The sequence below is a fragment of the Perca flavescens genome, chromosome 8 (genome assembly GCF_004354835.1).
Source record: "Perca flavescens isolate YP-PL-M2 chromosome 8, PFLA_1.0, whole genome shotgun sequence".
NCBI classification, from domain to species: Eukaryota; Metazoa; Chordata; class Actinopteri; order Perciformes; family Percidae; genus Perca; species Perca flavescens.
In genome coordinates, this window is record NC_041338.1 from 38,007,502 (window position 1) to 38,030,307 (window position 22,806).

The following is a 22,806-nucleotide window of genomic DNA, read 5'->3' on the forward strand; positions in this document are numbered from 1 at the left end:
ACTGTTAAAATAATGAAAGCTTCCGGGTCTGAAAAGTGAAGCTATAGGCCGATCACACTTCCTGCTTCCTGAACGCGGAGTAGGGAATCAGAACTTCCGGTCAACAGTCCCTTTCTCCGTAAGGATTTATATTATCAGTCATAATGTCTAAACTATCCCATAATGTGTAAACCATCCGAGGTACACTGACCACGAGCTACGTGGGTGTGAAACGAAAGTTTCTGCTCCTGTAGAAGCTAGAAGTCTGTATGAAATCAACCTTGTTTTAAGAAAAACATGTTTTATCCGCGATTTTATGGAGAAAAACTACACTACCCACTATCCTAAGCGTAACAGCAACGTCGCTGTTACCATAGAAACGTTTACCGTACCCGCAAAACTGCGAACGGCTAGAGCGAGCTTCTACCATTGAATTCTACGATTTCTGTACACGTCTTGTACCTTTTGCCTTTTTTTGCCGTTTTCAAAATGTTTTTCACTTTGAGAGAGTTTATTTACAATCCCAACCACATGGTCGTAGGTGACGTCAGGCAGGTAGCGGAGAGACTTGGCCTTGTGGTATCTATCGGGCTCCGCCATTGTAAAAAGCTAACAGGAAGAGCCGTATCCCCACTCAGAGACGGTCTTCCAGTCTTCAATTGTTGCGTGACATAGGCCTACTGCTGAAGCTCCTTAAAGCTGCATTCTATCTAATTTCCAGCAGGGAGCGACTCCACCGGCTCCAAAAAGAAGTCTGTTTCTAGAGAAGTCTATGAGAAAATGAGCCTACTTCTCTCTTGATTTACTACCTCAGTAAACATTTTCATATTGAGTTTATGTTCTCAATCGCTAGTTTCAAGTCTTCCTCAACACAGCATGATGTTAATTTTTACACTTTTCTTATAATTTGTTGTTATACTGTAGATGTCAGCCTTCTTATCATGAAAACCAGCAACAACATCAGGACAACATGTTACTCAAAGAATCACTATCAGCATCAGCATCGCCAACACAATCATCACCACAACCATCAGCACCGCCTGTTTCTCTTGTTCTACAGTCACAGAGACATTCACAGGTAAAATTCTCAATGGGAGTTCATCCTCAGTTCTTATATATGGAAACATCTTCTCAGTGAAAGTGTGTGTGAAGGTGTGTATGTGTGTGTCAGTATCAGGATCAGAGAACGACAGCTTTCCTCTGTTCCAGTCCAGAGTCACTCTGATCCTCTGGTATTGCTTCTGCTCTGGGAGATACTCGCTGGGATCTACTGGTGAACGTGCTGAGTATTCATCTAAAAAGAACCATAATCTCCATAGTCCAGAGTGTATGTCTCCAGTCTTATGGCAAGACTCTGATAACACACCCAGTGACCACTCTTTACTGTCTCCAACCTCAACATCCCAGCTGTGAGTCCCTGAGTTAAAACCCTCAGAGCCGAGGACAGTGTTGATGTCAGCAATCCTCTCTTCATTATCAGGAAGGTCCTGACTTACTCCTAGTCTCACACTGGTCAGATCTTCAGACAGGATGAAGTGTTCATCAGCAGTGTTTGGATCCAGAATTACAGGAGTGTAGGAGACCATCTCCTTCATCTTGTTCCAGATGTTGAAGCTCAGGTTGCCCAGGTGTTTGGCCTCGTCTATCAGAGCTCCTGAGAGCAGCGGTGGATAATCCAGCAGGGGGCTCTGCTGGACTCTTTCCACTGCAGCCTTGTAGTTGATCAGGAATGAGACGTCTTCAGCTTTCAGCTGCTCCTCTGTGGCTCTGACTGTGTCTGAAAGATCTGCTATCTCTCTGCTCAGAGCCTCCATCTTCTTCTTCATCCTCTGACTCTTCTGCTCCTCTTCCTCCCTCAGTGCAGCCATCCTGGCCTCCTTTTCTTTGTCTAGAAACCGGTGAAACCTCTTAAACTGCTCCTTAATCTGTGTCTCTGTGCGTCGGGCCTGGACATTTATGTGTTTTGCTGTTTTATCAACCTCCTTTTTAGACTGTTCAAAACTCACTAGCCTTTTCTTTAAGGGCTCCAGAGTTTCCTGGAGTTCCTTCTTGGGTTGTCGTGCAGCTTCATCAATGGGTCTGAATCTGTGGTTGGAGTGTGTTTCTGAATCTCTGCAGACGAGACACACTGGCTGCTCATGGTCCAGACAGAAGAGTTTGAGTTTCTCAGAGTGCAGACTGCAGCGAGCCTCTGAAGTTTTCTGATCTCTCTCCTCTAAGAAACTCTCACACAGGTTCTTTAACACCCGGTTTAAAGGTGGTTTTGGCTTTGAACATCTATTACAAAGTGGACACTCACGTGCTTTTTTTTCTGTCCACCAGCTCTGCAGACAGCCTTTACAGAAGCTGTGGGTACATGACAGAAGAACAGGATCTTTAAAGACTTCATGGCAGATCGGACAGCAGATATCTTTCTCTAATCTGGAAGCCATTTAGTCTCTGAGTGAAGCAGGAAACACAGCAGGCCGACAGCTCAGTCACTCCGTTTCCTGAAAGTTATAATTCCCTGTAAAACTCTCATTCGGTTTGTGGATTCAGCAGCTGGCTGAAGTGGTAGTATTCCAGTATTCCCAGTAATCCCTCCTGTAGATGTCCTCTCTCAGTGGATGTGGTGGTTTTGGTCTGAAAGAGAATCTTATCATCCGTCTCTCCCTGTGTGAGTGCGTGTGTTGTCTTAGAGAGGCACAATAAAAACCTGTACTTTATACAGTGTTTGTCAGGTTGAGTTTCATTCCAAGCTGATTAATCACTTGTCAACCATGGGTGTTGTCCCCATTAGACACGGTCTACTACTTCTGTTTTTTGTATTGAGTATGTAGTCTTAAACAACAGAGATGATGACTGTGTCCATGACAACAACAACAAAAAAGAAACAAAACTATGCAAGGAATGAAAACAGTTGAGTCTGCTTTGTGCCTGATTATATGATGATGATAATTGCAGATGGGTGTGTTTGCATGTAGAGGGGAAAAACAGCCAGTAGTAACAAAAAATGCAATTGAGTGAATGCACGTGTGTAGATTGGAATTTACACTATATTTGAAAAGTTTCGAATTAGCTGATTTGACTTTGTATGGAGCTAGGCTTTCACCTCTTCCCCCAGCAGCCTCTCCACTCGCCAGCAGCTGCTGCAGCAGCAACATCGCTGACAGCAGAGCCCCCATCGTGATGCGTGAATGCAAAATCCCCCCTTCCTGCGATTTACATTTGCATCCCGTCTGATCCTTGCCTTCCCTCACCATCAGACACAGGGGATGGAAGACATGCTATTCCGACCAGCCTTGTGCCAAGATGGGAGGGTTGGGATCGTTGGGCCCTTTCTAGCTCTTCCCAACAATCCCAGCACCCTGTCGTTCACAGAGCGTCACCTGGCCTAGGTACAGCTCTGCGGCACTCTCTTCACCTGGTTGGACAGGACTCTACGAAGAGACGATGCATTGCTTTTCTGCCGCTAGCCTCTTCAGACCTCTCTCTCCATCCCCACCAAGAAGGAAGTCTTGAAGATGGAAGGCATCCCTTCTAGTCTGGCTATCACCAGACAAAGCTCAATCTTTTAAGAGTCTGCTCTGTATTTTCTAATGCACAAGAGGCATGATCACTGGGCATAGTTCAAATGACTCTGTGCGCAATTGGATAGTCCTTCAACCAATCAGACCAACGATCTGGGTGACTTAGCAGCGACAGCGGCATCAAAGGGTTGCTATGCTTCGGTGGTCGCCATGTTGAATGTAAACAAATTGAGACCCATACTGGACCTGTGTGTTCTGAATGGCTAATTGAAAAGATGTCTTTTTGCATGCTACACATGTTGGCAGGTGTTGTCCAGGGACTCAATCCGGGTTCGTGCCCCACAGGGTATCCTAGGTTTCCTGCAGGGCCTATGCAAGAGCGGCTGTTCTGCATTCATCTTGGTGGTGTTGTTTGCAGCAGTGATTACGGTGGACAATGACGGGCTGGACTGCATCCCAGCCTCCGCATGGCCGAGTCCTCTTGCTCAGCGCTTTGTCCCACAATTGGACCTCCACATGATGCTGGATGGCATTGCAGATCTGCCTTTTAAGGCTCTGGATCAGACAGACCTGGAGGTTCTGTCACTTAAGAACTTGTATGGCAAGTTCACACCAAGGGGTTTTCGCCAGAATTCAGTGTCACGATTATACATACAAAGTCAAAGCAAAGTCGCGAATAGACGTGAATTTTCGGCACATGATGCAAATAGCAAGACGTGAATGAGGTGAAGACGCGGAATTCAAACTCAAATTCAAACTCCATTCAGAAAACAAGCATTTTAAAAGTTGTTTGCTTGTCTTCTTGCAGAGGGACCTTATAAAGTAAGAATTCAGTATTTTTACAAATCAGCGTTATGATGTTATTTCAGCATACTTTTTATCGGTTTATTGCAATTAATAAACAGCGCTGAACGCAAGAAGCATGAAACCCATTTTAAGATTAAACTGATAGAGAGTTATAACCAGCTAACTACTATTTATATTGCTATTTTCTTCTTTCCTTCAATAATAACTTTCTAAGCAGTGATGAAAACTAATTCAGACACCAAATGTTTTAATTACATTCGGAAAAGTTTGAGAATGAACTTGATTTAGTGGATGCCCCAAAAGTGTTGCATGATGGGAGAATGCTTTTGGAACTGTTTTTTTAGAGGATCTATTTCTGCCCTTTCAGTTGATGGACTAGTTGAACCATTTTGTTAGAAATATTTACCAATACTGTAGAGAACGGCATCTTAAAGAATGGCTATTGCTAGGAAAAATAACACATACACATAGTGACGCACACATTCACACACTCAAAGCATTGACACTTAAGGGTGGGGAGGCAGTCAGACTGGTTTGAACCAGTTTGACTTCCTCTTAGTAAACTGACTCCCTCCTTGTAAACGAGTGAACAATACCCGAGGGGAGGGAGAGCAGGAAATCTCTCTTTCAGGGTGTTGTCCTCTACCATTGGATGGATTGAGTGCCAGCCTGGGACCAGCCTGTGCACCAACAAGGAAGCACCGTTTAAACCACGCCCGCCTCCCGCCTTAAGGCCCGGACACACAGACCCGATAATCGTCCGTCTGACAGTCTGGCGAGGTCGGTGACTCGAGTCAGTTCGGTGTGTTCCGTGCCGTCGTCCGTCCGAGGGGCCGTCAGCCTTCATTTTGGCCAATTTGACATGTATAATCGGCGGGGCGGGCACTGCCGGCAGTCGGACTCAATGACCCATCTGATTGGTGGAGAGCTAACCAGGAAATGAGGAGCGTGATGAGCGTGACTAGAGTCTCTCAAAATCTGACGAAAATCTTTCAAACTGACCTTTGTTGATCTGAAATGAAGACAGATTCAGCAACTGCACGGCCTATTTCTCTCTTCAAATGTTTTCAGAAACACATTTCGGTGAACTATTTTAGTACAATATGAGATCGGATTCTGAACAAGCCGCCATGACAGTGTGTCTCTGAATTTCCGGAGAAGTCAGACCCACGTGACACGTTCATCCAATCAGCTGCTGGTTTTTATTTTCGGGTGACAATACAGATAAGCGCCGCCTGCTGTTATGGAGACGTATTACGCTGACTGTGGCTTCTCAAACCAGGAAGATCCTTATATATAAAAGTTCTCTTATTATTCCAGTTTTAATAAACCACCTTAACTGAGAGAAGTTGTTTGTCTTCTGTCCTAACTGACCAATTGGACCGTGACAATTATACAAAGTTTTGTTTTCCATGTACAAAACTAAAGAACATCTATTAAAGTGAAGAGGACTTTCTACAAGCTAAACCAATCAAAGAGCATTCAGACGTATAGGGTAGTCCTCTCAGACATCTGACTGGACACAACCAAGCTTTGTGGCAGCAGATTACAAACTTTATAGTATTATAAATGAACTTGTATTGCACTCACCTTCTGGCTCTTCATCTGCCTGGTCCATCTCCAGTTTGGTCAGTAAACTAACAAACCATTCAAACGACTTCTGGTCTCTGTTGATCCAGATGAAGTCGACCTGCAGGGTCCAAAAACAGACTCATGTTCCAATTGTTTACATCAAACACATTTCCTCACTCATTTCATTCAAACTACAGCCAGTGGTGTAGTCTAATGTATTGTAGTGGGTAAACCGTACTGTATATAAATATATTGGCCTATATATACACTACCCGTCAATAGTTTTAGAACACCCCAATTTCTCCAGGTTTTTTATTGAAATTCATGCAGTTCAATGTCTTATTGTACTCTGAAATAAAAGAATAGAACAGTTTGCAGGCTGTGCCAGCTGAAGTTCATTCCCTAATCATCCCCAGCAGTACTTAAGACCGGCTCTGTGATCCACTCAGATCGCTCAGTCTACTAGCGTGTCGGCCTTGCTTGCTTGCGTCCTGTTACCCCTGCCTACTTGCCTGCTTGCCTGCTTCTCTCTGGATTCAAGGAAGTTTGCCACGTGTTGGAATTGTTTGTTGGACTCTGGATGACGCCATTACCACATGGTCGATGCCACAAATAAGAGACACTGTTTCACTGGGCACGCTCTGGAGAGCCCACTGCACCCACCACTCACCACTGGATCCCCCTGGACACGACACCCCCTTGCACTATTCACTGTATATATTTATCTTTATTCAATCACTTAAACGTATTTCCTGTGTCACGTCTGCTTTTGGGTCCAACCTCCAGTTCTGTTCTGTTACACCCAGGGTTATTTTGAGCGTCAAAGACTTCATTTCCTGCATTCGGATAACTTTTATTCACCAATTTACGGTGGAAATACCTTTTATTTAGCCTATGTGAAGAAGAAAAACACAGTTGACTATTCAAATTATATCAAAAATATAATGGAAAGTATGTTGTTGCGTGTCATTGGGCATTGCTAAGTGGGTATATAGAAATCCTGGAGCTTTCTTAGTAGGTATATATACCTGCGTATCACGTATACTACACCACTGAATACAACGTGATATGTGCAGCGACACATCCCCGATAACTGACCCTCTGTTGTGTTTTCTTACTTTGCGTAACAACATCTCGCCGTCTTTAATGTTTTCACACCAGGAGTAGTTACAGTTGGGACAGTTCTGCTTCCTCATGCGGTATCTGTAGAACACAAACACATCATCATATAAAGCTAGGTTTATATATTTGTAGAACTTCATTCATTTGTTTACTTCCTTTAAAGCTCCATTGTGTAATTTTTTGATTAATTCTTAGCGCTAGAAAGTAATATTCAGTTGGTTGTCATATACAATTTCACGGCTAGATGGGAGAAATTCTTACACAATGTAGCTTTAAAGGTCCCATTTTGTAAAACGTGAGATTTCCATGTCTTAGTGTGAGTGAACGCAGTCTTAGCATGCTGTATTGGACCTGCTGACCCTGCACTCTGGATCCAAACACAGTCCCAGATCCAGAGTCTGGGATCTCACCGGTACATGATGCTCTGCAGGATGGAGGCGAACGGTGTGATCCCGATACCAGCCCCGATCAGGACTGCGTGCTCAGAGGTAAAGATCTGTCTCGTAGGGGTCCCATACGGTCCGTCTACATAACACTGACACACAGACACACAGAGACACACACACACACACACACACACACACACACACACACACACACACACACACATAGATAGACACAGACACAGACACGCACAAAATACTGTTAAAAAAGGCAGGGTTTGTAACATTTTCCAATATACAGTGTTTTTTATATATTGTTTGAAATGGTCTTTACATCCCGACAGCAATAAATCACTTCTGGGCTCTGAAAACGATCCATCATTTGTAGCTACAGCTGTGATCAAATCTTGCGATCGTTTCCACATTACCAACACTGCCTATAGGTCTATTAGTCCGATCATGTTGGTGACGTGTTTGTATTAGCTCACCTTGATGTTGCAGAATCTGTGATTCTCACCAAACTTGGCAGAAACCTGCAGTATCAAAAGGAGAACCAGTCAATAACAGATAAAATAATGATTGACTTTATTGATTGATTATTTATGTATGTGTCAGGCACACAAAGTGCCCAAAATTCATGGGTTTATAAAACACCAAAATGTCAGCTGCAGTGTTCAAACATTTCAAAAAACTACAGGTTATTTCACAGCTTGTTCTTAAACTAAATATTCTCTCTTCTCTCCCGAGCTTGGCAATTAAAATCTGCTTCAAAAATAATAATAATAATTGTGAGTTTCCTGAATACCTCTCTGATTGGAGGAGCCTCTCCCCTCTCGGCGGGCTCCAGCCCGTCTGGGGGCGGAGCCTCAGAGGTGGGGGGGGCCGGCGAGCCGTTCTGCCGGTACATCATCAGCTCTACGGAGGCGTTCTCGTTAGACGCTACGGCTCCGTTACAGTTAGTAAAGCTGAACAACTCCTCCTGTAGAGGGCAGAGAAATCAGGAAATATAACCTGACAGAGTGAATGTGTGTGTCCGTGTGTGTGTGTGTGTGTGTGTGTGTGTGTATATATATATATATATGTGTGTGTGTGTGTGTCTGTGTGTATGCGTGTATATCTGTGTGTGTGTGTATGTGTGTGTGTGTATATATGTGTGTGTGTGTGTGTGTGTGTGTGTATATCTGTGTGTGTGTGTATATCTGTGTGTGTGTGTGTGTGTGTGTGTATATATCTGTATGTGTGTGTGTGTGTGTATATCTGTGTGTGTGTGTGTGTGTGTATATCTGTGTGTGTGTGTATATCTGTGTGTGTGTATATCTCTACGTGTGTGTGTGTGTGTGTGTATATATCTGTGTGTGTGTGTGTGTGTGTATATCTGTGTGTGTGTGTGTGTGTGTGTGTGTGTGTGTGTGTGTGTGTGTGTGTATATATCTGTGTGTGTGTGTGTGTGTGTGTGTGTGTGTGTGTATATCTGTGTGTGTGTGTGTGTGTGTATATGTGTGTGTGTGTGTGTGTGTGTGTGTGTGTGTATATCTGTGTGTGTGTGTGTGTGTGTGTGTGTGTGTGTGTGTGTGTGTGTGTGTGTGTGTGTATATCTGTGTGTGTGTGTGTGTGTGTGTGTGTATATGTGTGTGTGTGTGTGTGTGTGTGTGTGTGTGTGTATCTGTGTGTGTGTGTGTGTGTGTGTGTGTGTGTATCTGTGTGTGTGTGTGTGTGTGTGTGTGTGTGTGTGTGTGTGTATATATATATATATACCTGTGCCCTGGTCAGCTGTCTGCGGTGCCTCAGGCTGGCAGCGAGCCTCTTGGGGCTGACCTCCTCTCTCTGCGGCTGCCTGAAGTACTCGTAGAGGCGGTTGGTCCACTGGCCCATGGAGCGGATGTGGAGCCACAGACTGTCTGAGGGTCAAAGGTCACAGCAGTCCAACACTTAACAGGTCAAAGGTCACAGCAGTCCAACACGTAACAGGTCAAAGGTCACAGCAGTCCAACACTTAAAACTAACCAAAGACAATTACACCGACTATAAAACTGACCTTGTCAGGTAAAAACAACCACTGTTGAAGGAACGTGAACATGACTACTGAACCTAAGGAGCCATTTTATTAAATGTTTAAAACTTTTGGGTCCCATTCGGGATACAGTGAGTGGCATTTTGTATTTTTCTTCTTTTGTTATTTCTGGTTTAAGATGTGTTTGTGTGTTTATGTGTTTTTGTGTTTGTGTGTGTGTGTGTGTGTGTGTGTGTGTGTGTGTGTGTGTGTGTGTGTGTGTGTGTGTGAGAGAGAGTGTGTGTGTGTGTGTGTGTGAGAGAGAGTGTGTGTGTGTGTGTGTGTGTGTTTGTGTGTTTGTGTGTGTGTGTGTGTGTGTGTGTGTGTGTGTGTGTGTGTGTGTGTGTGTGTGTGTGTACCGGACTGCTCCGGAGGGCTGCTGATGGTGAACGGGTGCCACTCGTACTTGGCGATCTCGGGGATGTTGATGTAGACGTAATCTCCCGGTTTGAAGTGGAAGAACTCCGGACGTTTGATCACCAGGTGAGTCACCTGCACACAGACACAGAAACACTGTTAATATAACTGTTAATACCACATTCATGATCACATGATGCTGATTTAATAAGGTTGGTTCTCTGTTTGAGAAGGGTTTGTCAGGTACCTACAATAACAACAACAAACTAACGCTCCTTTTTTACTTCTTTCTTCAAACAAAGCCAGCAACGGGAGACTTTATTTTGAAACAACAATGTTTGAACAACTTTAACCCACCAGACTCCATGTAAATAATCAGGACTTTTATCATTGAAAAACACACTTCATTCAAAGTGGACAGAAACTAAATAAAACTACGAAAAGCTGTCTTGGTTACACTGTTCCAACAATCAACACTCTGGTTTGGTTGAAATAAACCTTTATTCACCCATTTACATGTGGAAATATGCTGGCTCTATACACGCTAAAAGTCCTGATTATTTACATGGAGTCTGGTGGAGATATGCTGGCTCTATACACGCTAAAAGTCCTGATTATTTACATGGAGTCTGGTGGAAATATGCTGGCTCTATACACGCTAAAAGTCCTGATTATTTACATGGAGTCTGGTGGAGATATGCTGGCTCTATACACGCTAAAAGTCATGATTATTTACATGGAGTCTGGTGGAGATATTCTGGCTCTATACACGCTAAAAGTCCTGATTATTTACATGGAGTCTGGTGGAAATATGCTGGCTCTATACACGCTAAAAGTCCTGATTATTTACATAGAGTCTGGTGGAGATATGCTGGCTCTATACACGCTAAAAGTCCTGATTATTTACACGCAGTCTGGTGGAGATATGCTGGCTCTATACACGCTAAAAGTCCTGATTATTTACACAGAGACTGGTGTAGATATGCTGGCTCTATACACGCTAAAAGTCCTGATTATTTACACAGAGACTGGTGGAGATATGCTGGCTCTATACACGCTAAAAGTCCTGATTATTTACATGGAGTCTGGTGGAAATATGCTGGCTCTATACACGCTAAAAGTCCTGATTATTTACACGGAGTCTGGTGGAGATATGCTGGCTCTATACACGCTAAAAGTCCTGATTATTTACACGGAGTCTGGTGGAGATATGCTGGCTCTATACACGCTAAAAGTCCTGATTATTTACATGGAGTCTGGTGGAAATATGCTGGCTCTATATTCAAGGAAATATGCTGGCTCTATACACGCTAAAAGTCCTGATTATTTACATGGAGTCTGGTGGAAATATGCTGGCTCTATACACGCTAAAAGTCCTGATTATTTACATAGAGTCTGGTGGAGATATGCTGGCTCTATACACGCTAAAAGTCCTGATTATTTACACGGAGTCTGGTGGAGATATGCTGGCTCTATACACGCTAAAAGTCCTGATTATTTACATAGAGTCTGGTGGAGATATGCTGGCTCTATACACGCTAAAAGTCCTGATTATTTACATGGAGTTTGGTGGAAATATGCTGGCTCTATATTCAAGGAAATATGCTGGCTCTATACACGCTAAAAGTCCTGATTATTTACACGGAGTATGGTGGAAATATGCTGGCTCTATACACGCTAAAAGTCCTGATTATTTACACGGAGTATGGTGGAGATATGCTGGCTCTATACACGCTAAAAGTCCTGATTATTTACATGGAGTCTGGTGGAGATATGCTGGCTCTATACACGCTAAAAGTCCTGATTATTTACATGGAGTCTGGTGGAGATATGCTGGCTCTATACACGCTAAAAGTCCTGATTATTTACATGGAGTCTGGTGGAGATATGCTGGCTCTATACACGCTAAAAGTCCTGATTATTTACATGGAGTCTGGTGGAGTTTGGTGATGGTGATTTCGGGGCTGTTTCATGTTAAACTAAAAGGATCTTACTCTTTAACTAAAAGGTCTATCTCAGTAGGGATCCATCCCATAATGTTGTCAGACACTTAGAATAATAATCTGAGTCTGTCAGCAGCAACAACAGAACTTTTAGTGGACTCTAACTGCTGCTGAACAGTCAGAGTTTGTATTGTATCTGCACCTTGGACGGCAGCAGGTTGACCTCCACGATGTGAAGTCCTCCCATACGGGCAACAGCGATTCCTACGATCTTCTCCAGCAGGAAGATCAGTCCCGGAACCAGGAACCACTTCCAGAAGTTTGCACAGTGAACCACAAGCAGAGCCCAGACCCACACGTAGGACAGGTGAGACCAGTAGAACACCTGTAGGACAGGGAACACACGTAGGACAGGTGAGACCAGTAGAACACCTGTAGGACAGGGAACACACGTAGGACAGGTGAGACCAGTAGAACACCTGTAGGACAGGGAACATGCAGGACATGTTGTATAACTGGCGTGATGAAATTCAAACTATAAATATACTCGAATTACGACCAAAAATGAAGCTAACTAGCAACTATCTATACACATAGGAGGATTGTAGGGACAGTCGCAGCTAACGAAACCCTTACAGCTCACACATATTCATTAACTTGAAATCGGACACCGTTGTTAGCTTTATAAGACATTTAGTTAGATGTTGTATATGTGGCGTGACGAAATTCAAACTGTAAATATATTCGAATTACGACCAAAAATGAAGCTAACGATCCGTGATTTGTAGCTACACATAGATAGGATTGAAGTGACAGTCGCAGCTAACGAAACACCTAGCTAAACTATTAACTAACTTGAAATTGGACACCGTTGTTAGCTTTATAAGACATTTAGGTATATATATATATATATATATATATATATATATATATATATATACAGGCCCTGGAGCTCTGTTAGGGCTGCCAGCCTAACGGAGCTGACAGCAGGCCGGGGTCTGTGAAGCAAGGCAGGCCGGGCGGCGAGGCAGCAGCACCGCCGCTGAAGTCCGACACTTACCATACGTCTTACCATATGTGCAATTAGCCATCAATTTTCGTAAAACGGCCCATATATGAGCTTTATATAGTTGATTTCTCACATAAAAAAGTCTCAGAAGTGAATTTGGTAATGAAACATTGCAGTGTTTGGAATATGAGATTCTGTCGCTTCTCTAATGTGTGTGTATTGGGGATTCGCTCAACCAATCAGCACTCAGCTCATCTAAATATTCACGAGCATACCATATTTGGAAGAAAAGCTCTTGTTACAAATAGGGCCAAAACACAGGGATGCATAAGGGCCAATAAAATATCAACCAGGCCATTTTCAGCCCAACCAATGTTACATACCCCATTAGGAGACCATAAGGAACAGTGTGAAATACCCTATATAATCATTCTATCACCCCTTTAACTACATTCTCCTGATGATACTTACACACTTTTACTGAAGTAACATTTTTCCTGCAGGACTTTAACTGTAACAGAGTATTATTATTATTATTATTATTATTAGTACTTTTACTGCAGTAAAGGATCATAATACATCTTCCACTACTGGATGTATATATTAATGTATCCTGAGAATCCCAACAGCAGGATTTCGTTATAATTGCAATATGTGAGCAGAGACAGCAGAGGGAGCCGCTGAGCCATATATTATATTATATATATATATTATATCATATATTATATATTATATATTATATTATATATTATATATTATATATTATATATATTATATTATATATATTATATATATTATATTATATATTATATATTATATATTATGTTATATAGACGGCTCAGACTGTAGCTGGAGGAAGAGTGAGAGGGTGAAGGTGGAGACAGAAAGAGTTTTATATGCACAGATAATCAATCAATCAATACGGACTCAGTCTGGATTACTGAAATTTACACAATGTTTTTAAAAGCTGCAACACAACAAACCACACACACACAAACACAAACACAGACAGACACACACACACACACACACACACACACACACACACAGACAGACACACACACACACACACACACACACACACACACACACACACACACACACACACACACACACACACACACACACACACACACACACACACACACACACACACACACACACACACACACACAGACACACACACACACACACACACACACACACACACACACACACACACACACACACACACACACACACACACACACACACAGACAGACACACACACACACACACACACACACACACACACACACACACACAAACACAGACAGACACGCACACACAGACACACACACAGACACACTCACGCACGCACAACTCAACAAACCTACTGCACTTAGAAATAAACTTTTTTATTGTTTAAAGGAACAGTTCCCCCTAAACTTTATTTGTCGCGCTGTCTAATGTACCTCGAAGTGTCCGAGCAGAGCACCATGAGGAAGACACACACACACACACACACACACACACACACACACACACACACACACACACACACACACACACACACACACCCGGATGCTAATGTACCTCGAAGTGTCCGCTGCGGCGTACGAAGGTGCTGGAGCAGAGCACCATGAGGAAGATGACGAGCTGCAGGACGACCCCGGTCAGAGAGGCCGTCCCGTTGACCCAGCCCACGCCGGGACGCGTGGTCAGCAGGTACTCCCACAGAGAGAAGCCACTGTGCTCCGAGAGCTGCACTGAAACACACACACACACACACACACACACACACACACACAAACACACAGATACACAGACACAGATACACAAATACACACACAGATACACACACACACACACACAGATACACACACATACACAGACAGACAGACAAACACACAGAAACACATATATACAGACAAACACAGACACACACACACATACACAGACAGACAGACAGACAGACAAACACACACACAAAGACACACACTCACACAGATACACACACACAGACAGACAGACAGACAGACAGATACACACACACACACACACACACACACACACACACACACACACACACACACACACACACAGACACACACAGACACACACACACACACACACACACACACACACACACACACACACACACATACACACACACACACACAGACAGACACACACACACACACACACACACACACACACACACACACACACACACAGACACACACACACACAGACACACACACACACACACACACACACACACACACACACACACACACACACACACACACACACACACAACGGGAAAAAGATTAAAGGTAAATCTGACTGTTTTTTGTTCCATTCAGAAGAAGATAGATAAGAGAAAGGAGAAGTTATCAGACCTGGACCAGGGCCACACAACACACTCTTCTACAGAGACTAGATCATGTATAACATCTAGAAACATGCTGCAGATTTAAAAAAGTGTGAAATAACTGAAAACATGTCTTATATTTTAGATTCTTCAAAGTAGCCACCCTTTGCTTTTTTTGATAACTCTGCAAACCCTTGGTGTTCTCTCAATGAGCTTCATGAGGTAGTCACCTGAAATGGTTTTACCTTCACAGGTGTGCCTTGTCAGGGTTCATTAGTGGAATTATTTCCCTTATTAATAAAAAAGCAAAGGGTGGCTACTTTGAAGAATCTAAAATATAAGACATGTTTTCAGTTATTTCACACTTTTTTGTTAAGTACATAATTCCATATGTGTTCATTCATAGTTTTGATGCCTTCAGTGAGAATCTACAATGTAAATAATCATGAAAATAAAAAGGAAACACACTGAATGAGAAGGTGGGTCCAAACTTTTGGCCTGTACTGTATATCTCCATGTGATGTCTTCCTGCTGCATATAAACTGCCCTTCTGGGACAAAGAATAAACTGAACTGAACTGAAGTGAGAGCCAGTGAGTTTGTACCAAAGTTGAAGACGTGCGCGGTGGTGTGCACCAGCGTGAAGCAGAGGATGGCGTAGCCCACGATCTGATGCAGCAGGATGTTCTGGTCCAGAGGAAAGACCCGCACCACCCACGTGGCCCGCAGCCACGTCAGGAAGCGCCGCAGCATCAGAACCTGCACACACAGAAACCCAGAAACTTCACCACAGAGAGAATACCTGTCACAATCAGAGGCAGATGTTTGCTGTAGACCACCAGCCTAGAAATCTAGACCACTAGTAGCAGCAAATGTAATCTGCAGCCAGGGGGGTCTAGGCACTCTGGAAAACACCAAAATCTAGTGAGGCCAATCACATCGTGTATAGAGCCGGTGGGCGGGGCTTATGGCTGCTGGTGACCAGAGGTCTTCTGGAAGACTTGGAGTTCAGCTTTTCTTTGAGAAAAGAACAAAGAAGGGCACTGAAGTCATTCTTAAAAAAGGAAGAGGAGTTGGGAGTTTAAAGTTTAATTCATCAGCTGGTGTTGTTCTGGTTGGTTGGAGAGCTATCCTATTGGTGCAGAGGGAATTTGAAAGACAACTGTTTATCCCGCCCCTCCAATTGAGCCCTGACCAATGGAGAGTTGCCAGACCCAACATCTGGATGTGGGGCTGGCTGGTCAGGCTAGTAAACCTCTGGTTCTCAAGCTTTTTTCAATAATGTTCCCCCTTTGAACAGTGTTTTTAAGCCATGTACCCCCTAACCAGTGAGAATAATGATTGGTAGAAAAAATAATTCTCTATAAAGAGGAAGAATACTAACCTGACTACTCCAGATGGATCGCTTCGCATTAGCTCGGCATATCCATCTGGGAACTTTCCGTTGGAGAACTTTTGGGAAGGGGCGAAAATCCTGGTTAGCTGATTGGATAAATCATCTGTTTATCACCACCTATAGTTGGTGATAGACGGGCCGAATCAACCAATCAGATCCACAAAGCGTATGAAAATACAACCACGAGCCAGGCTACCCATGCTGCTGCTGCAGGCAAAGCATAGCTCGTTAGCTCAGCAAGCTAGCAGCATGTTGATAAAGGAGATTTGCCGTTTGTGTAACGAGAATTTAGGAATAAAAGGCCCCATTTCAGGTTCCTGGTCCATATTCCAAAAGAAGGATCCAAGAGGAAAAAGCATTAGCGAGCAGCTAACAGAATTAGGGCTACCGCTGTCTGAAAATCCTGGTTAGCTGATTGGATAAACCATCTGTTTATCAACACCTAAACCCGCCTCAAAACCAACGCTGATTGGCCCGGTCGTTTGGTGAACGGCTCCAAATTTATCTCAAGATGCCGGACTGATCTGAGAGTGGAGAACTGGAGCTCGCCAGATCAATAAAATAGTAATAAATACTTTGAAAAAGACACAGTTGAAAGAAGGAAGGCAACACTAGGGCGACAAAAGTGACAAGAAATTCAAATGAGAGACAAATTTTGAAAAAAGAGACAAAAACACACACACACACACACTCACTCACACACACACACACACACACACACACACACACACACACACACACACACACACACACACACACACACACACACACACACACACAGAGACAGTGAGTTACTCTGAGACAGTGAGTTATTCTGAGACAGTGAGTTCCTCTGAGACAGTGAGTTCCTCTGAGACAGTGAGTTCCTCTGAGACAGTGAGTTACTCTGAGACAGTGAGTTACTCTGAGAGAGACAGTGAGTTACTCTGAGACAGTGAGTTACTCTGAGAGAGACAGTGAGTTACTCTGAGACAGTGAGTTACTCTGAGAGAGACAGTGAGTTACTCTGAGACAGTGAGTTACTCTGAGAGAGACAGTGAGTTCCTCTGAGACAGTGAGTTACTCTGAGAGAGACAGTGAGTTACTCTGAGACAGTGAGTTACTCTGAGAGAGACAGTGAGTTACTCTGAGACAGTGAGTTACTCTGAGACAGTGAGTTACTCTGAGACAGTGAGTTACTCTGAGACAGTGAGTTACTCTGAGACAGTGAGTTCCTCTGAGACAGTGAGTTCCTCTGAGACAGTGAGTTACTCTGAGAGAGACAGTGAGTTACTCTGAGACAGTGAGTTACTCTGAGAGAGACAGTGAGTTACTCTGAGACAGTGAGTTCCTCTGAGACAGTGAGTTATTCTGAGACGGTGAGTTCCTCTGAGACAGTGAGTTCCTCTGAGACAGTGAGTTCCTCTGAGACAGTGAGTTACTCTGAGACAGTGAGTTACTCTGAGAGAGACAGTGAGTTACTCTGAGACAGTGAGTTTCTAGGAGACAGTGAGTTACTCTGAGACTCTGGTCGTACCAGGATGAAGGTGCAGTTGAAGTTGAGGCACTGGCCGCAGCCCTTGGCCACCATGAACCAGGCGCCGCCGTGGCGATGCTGCAGCATGGCGCCGGTGAACAGCAGCACGGTGACCACGGCGTACAGGCAGAGGAAGAACAGCTTCCTGCTGTTGTTCTGCCAGTAGGCGCGCGTCAGGTACCGCGGCGCACGCCGCTTCTTCTGGTCCGCCGCCGCCGGGGGCTTCAGCCAGTTAGCAGCGCTGCCGGGACAGGAAGGAAGTAATTTATACATAAACACACAAAGGATGATATGTGGTAAAAACACAACAATACACAGTTAGAATTACAAAGTAAAGTAATACATAAAGAAAAAAATGCAGACAGGTTGAAGAAAAGCCTGTTTAAAAAGCTCTTCATCTGGAAAAAGAAGAGCGTAAATGGGGAAGGAAGAGAGAGGCACAAAAATGTCGGAAAAAATGTCAAAAACTTTGAAAGAGAAAAGCGACAATAACATAGACAAATTAAGCTCTTTAATCTCAGAGACTATGTGAGTCTTTTTGAAAAGATTGAAAATCGGCAGATCGTAAAGGAAGGAGGAGTTTATTTTCCCATAAATTTACCAGGGATGCACTGAATCCAGATTTTTGGGGTTTTCTGCTGAACCCTGAATCCCCTGGTTGAGATTGTGTTGCCTCCTCCTCCCATCCTCAGTCCATGAACCCAGTAAACTCATGAATGAAATAAACAGGGACTGTCCTTCCTTTGCTGTACCTGAAGTTGCTGCATTCTGGCTGCTGTCTGGAGATTCCTTCGTGCACAACTCGTATTCTTCCAGATGTTTCAGACCAGATGTTGTAACAGTGGCCATGTTGTGTATAGTTTAGGGTCCTCGCCACCACCAGACCAATCAGCATTGAACAGATTGAACGTGTAGCTGGACTTGAATGGCCTTCTTTTGACTGAAAGTTCTGCCAAACAACAACTTTTTCTGCTCACCAGATCCATGTCCACTTCCTCACAGCCTGCTGCATTGAACGCTCCACCTACGGAAACACCTTCCCGTAATCAATGGCGCCGTCGTTACGGCGACCAGAGTAGCGCGCCGAGTGCAAGCGTAGGGTTGGGTTCGGTGGGAAAAAATTCTAATGTTCAGCAGAAACCAGAACCCCGTCAAAAAGCCCAATATTCAGCCGAATCAGAAGCCCAATCCTGGATTTGGTGCATCCCTAAAATTTACCACTTTAATCTCAGAGAATCTACATATAAATATATATATATACAATTGTTTTGTGTGTTCTGGGACCTGATGGTGAGGTTCTCCATAACCTCGGGGAAGTTCTCCAGCTCGGCCTTGAGCTCCTCGAAGGTGATAGATCCGCTGTTGTCTCGGTCGGCCGACTCGAACAGCGCCAGCGTCAGGTCGTCCAGCTTCTCCTCCGGCAGAGAGATGGCGCTCTCGCGCAGACACGATTTCAGAACCGTCCGCAGCTCGTCCGGGTCGATGGAGCCGCTGCCTGACGGACGACAAATAATACGTCTTTTGAAGGGTCAGTTCAGTTTCCTTTCCAACCCTATTATCCCATGTTTCTGCGTCTAAGTCTCTAATGTGAACAACAATCTTTGAAATTGGTCCGGCAGCCACACCCAAATCACCATCAACAAACCCACCAGACTCCATGTAAATAATCAGGACTTTTAGCGTGTATAGAGCCAGCATATCTCCACCAGACTCCATGTAAATAATCAGGACTTTTAGCGTGTATAGAGCCAGCATATCTCCACCAGACTCCATGTAAATAATCAGGACTTTTAGCGTGTATAGAGCCAGCATATCTCCACCAGACTCCATGTAAATAATCAGGACTTTTAGCGTGTATAGAGCCAGCATATCTCCACCAGACTCCATGTAAATAATCAGGACTTTTAGCGTGTATAGAGCCAGCATATCTCCACATGTAAATGGGTGAATTAAGGGTTTATTTCAACCAAACCAGAGTGGTGATTGTTGGAACAGTGGAAAGATGAACCAATACGGCTTTTGATAGTTTTATTTAGTTTCTGTCCACTTTGAATGAAGTGTGTTTTTTTACGATAAAAGTGGTGATTATCTACATGGAGTCTGGTGGGTTTAGCAAAAGCAGATTCACGTTCAGTTTTTATGTTTAAAAAAAAAGATCGAGAAAGGTTGACCTTCTTAGAAGTCCTTTCCATAATGTTGTCAGACACTTAGAATAATAATCTGAGTCTGTCAGCGGCAACAACAGAACATTACATATAATACAAGCTGGACAATTACTATTAACTTATATTGTAGCTTGTTTCTCCGCTGCCTACTGCAGAGATCTCACTTGATACTGGACCAATGTCAAAGACATGGTTGTTCCCATGTGAATATTTAAAACATATTTTGATTAAAACTCAAGCTGAACAACTAGGCTTTTGCCAGAAGTGTGTTAATCTAAAAGAGGAGGTAAATCCGGAGTGATGTGTGTTTCTGTGTGTCGGACTGACCGTCCACGTCGTAGACCTGGAACAGGAACTTGAGTTTATCCGTCTCACTGCCGTGGATCAGCAGGTCCAGAGCTTTCAGCAGCTCGTCCAGACTGATGGAGCCGCTGCCGTCCGAGTCGAACAGCGCAAAGAAACGCTCCGCAAAGAAAGACTGCACACAGAAAACACTCGTTATAAAACAACTGTTATACAACAACCGAAAGACTGCACATAGTCTATATCTACGACGTTCCACTTCCAGGTTTGCTCCAGATTAGAGCTTGGATTGGGCCCAAAAAATCAAGCCCGACCCTACCCGAGCCCATGCACGCTGTGTCCGAGCCCGTCCGGCCCAACACATTCACTGTAATTATGAGCCTGAGCCCGATTTAAACCTGACAATGTTTTAATACGTGGGCCGTTATAACTGAAGTTCTCAACTACAATTCAGAGTTGTTTAAACTACAGAAATCTGTTTAGAATTATCTTAATAAATACCTGTAATGCAACAAGGACGAAGCATGTAAACTGCTGTTAGTTTATTCAGAATGGAATGGATCACAAATGGATCCAAATGAAGAAACGTAAAAAAAACCTTGAACCCTATCTCCCTCAGCCAAATAGTGTGGGTAACAGATGAACGCAGCAACATAATCAAAGCCATGGAACCATATAGGAGACTTTCTGGTCTCGATCACCTAATTAATTTAATTAATTAATTACTGGTGAGATATCTGAGACTATCTGGCCTGGTTGGTATAGGAGAGACCATATCTGGTGCTAAAGGACTGGTGAGATATCTGAGACTATCTGGCCTGGTTGGTATAGGAGAGACCATATCTGGTGCTAAAGGACTCCTGGTTGCACAATTATCAGAGACAGTGCTACAGATGGGGGAGACATCATTTAGCACAGTTTACCTCCCATTCAAGTCCGTGCAGGACATACACCCAGATCTACGGGAGAAGCTGGTGAGGCATAGCTTCCACCCACCCAATTAGGCTAATAAAGTCATGATTAAAAAAACACAAATGCTTGATCAAGGTCACGGCCCGAGGATAACGGCGGGAAATATTGGGTTGGGTCAAGTTCAGGCTCGGGCAGAGAATCAAACTCTACTCCGGTTAACTGCTCCTCAGATCTCTGCAGGGTAAATCCAGACAGCTAGCTAGACTATCTGTCCAATCACAGTTTTCTGTTGCACGACTAAAACTACTTTTGAACGTACACATGTTCCAACAAAACAAGTTCCTTCCTGAGAGTATTTAGCAGAGGCACCGTGGTTCCGTCTGGAGCTTAGCCCCGCCCACGATGATTGTGATTGGTTTAAAGAAATGCCAATAAACCAGAACATGTTTTCCTCCCATTCAGGAATGCTGTGTGAACTAGCCAGACCTTCCTCCTCCACAGTGCTGTGGAGGAGGAAGGTCTGGCAAAGCTGTTAAAGTTATAAAACAACCAAAAGAAAGACTACAAAGAAAACACACGTTATTCATTCATTTACTTAATAACAGATACAGAACATTAATAGAATATAATAGATGTCAAAAGCCTAAAAGACTCATCCACCGTTTGTGATGGAAAGATTTAATGAAAACAATTTCAAATACAGCTAATACATTTCAAAATATAATCATTTTCCCATTCAAACAAAAAAATCACAGGAAAAGATGAATGCATCTAAATAAAGCTGCATGCAGTTTTCTCACCTCTTTGACTTTGAGAGCCGTTTTAAACTCATCGATGTCGATCTCTTTGTCGTCCCCGGCGATGCTCTCAAACTGTTTGGTGACCCACTCCAGCCAGCGGGCGTCCTCGTCCACACTCATGCTGACTCTGCTGCTGGAAACACACAAATACGACTGGAACTAACCATTGTTTTCAATCAGTGTGCCCATGGGCTAGCCTGGATGCCAGCCGAACTTAGCCCCGCCCACAACATTTGAGGCTGGGAAGTTCGGTCTGGACTTGATCCGTATTGGAGAAACTATGCTCCAACCAGAGCTGTTTGGACCAATAAATTGTCAGGGCGGGCTTTATACAATGTACAGATGATAAACAGTAATGTAATCAAGCACGTCACCAAAGAGCGCTTGGGTTGAATTTGTTTACAACAAAGGTGGATGCCGCTGGAGAATAGAGATGTGTTGATCCCTCCATCGCGTCTGTTACAGAAGATATCGACAGCGCTTTTATTTTAAAAGAGGAACAGAGAACCGCGATCACGTATGGATACACATTACTACACCCGTCTGCACGACACGGAAACTGACGCCTCTCCCTTTGCTCTGTCGAAGCCTGCCTTTGACTTGCAGCTTCTGTAACGTCTGTCTCCGT

At 43.8% G+C, this 22,806-nt stretch overlaps 1 protein-coding gene across 1 annotated transcript in view; it reads right to left on the bottom strand.

The window, feature by feature from the left end:
- The window catches only part of nox5 (NADPH oxidase, EF-hand calcium binding domain 5), a 48,758-nt gene extending 26,460 nt beyond the window's left edge, over nt 1-22,298 (bottom strand). The window contains exons 1-13 of the mRNA XM_028586326.1: nt 22,179-22,298; nt 20,491-20,641; nt 19,283-19,493; nt 17,999-18,239; nt 15,692-15,845; nt 14,307-14,479; nt 11,925-12,107; nt 9,782-9,914; nt 9,128-9,270; nt 7,861-7,905; nt 7,400-7,524; nt 6,986-7,070; nt 5,886-5,985 (exon numbers count right to left, since the gene is read on the bottom strand). Coding sequence (XP_028442127.1) covers nt 5,886-5,985; nt 6,986-7,070; nt 7,400-7,524; nt 7,861-7,905; nt 9,128-9,270; nt 9,782-9,914; nt 11,925-12,107; nt 14,307-14,479; nt 15,692-15,845; nt 17,999-18,239; nt 19,283-19,493; nt 20,491-20,641; nt 22,179-22,298 — 1,864 coding nt within the window. The remainder of the gene's footprint in view (nt 1-5,885; nt 5,986-6,985; nt 7,071-7,399; nt 7,525-7,860; nt 7,906-9,127; nt 9,271-9,781; nt 9,915-11,924; nt 12,108-14,306; nt 14,480-15,691; nt 15,846-17,998; nt 18,240-19,282; nt 19,494-20,490; nt 20,642-22,178) is intronic.
- Nucleotides 22,299-22,806: the final 508 nt, after the last annotated feature.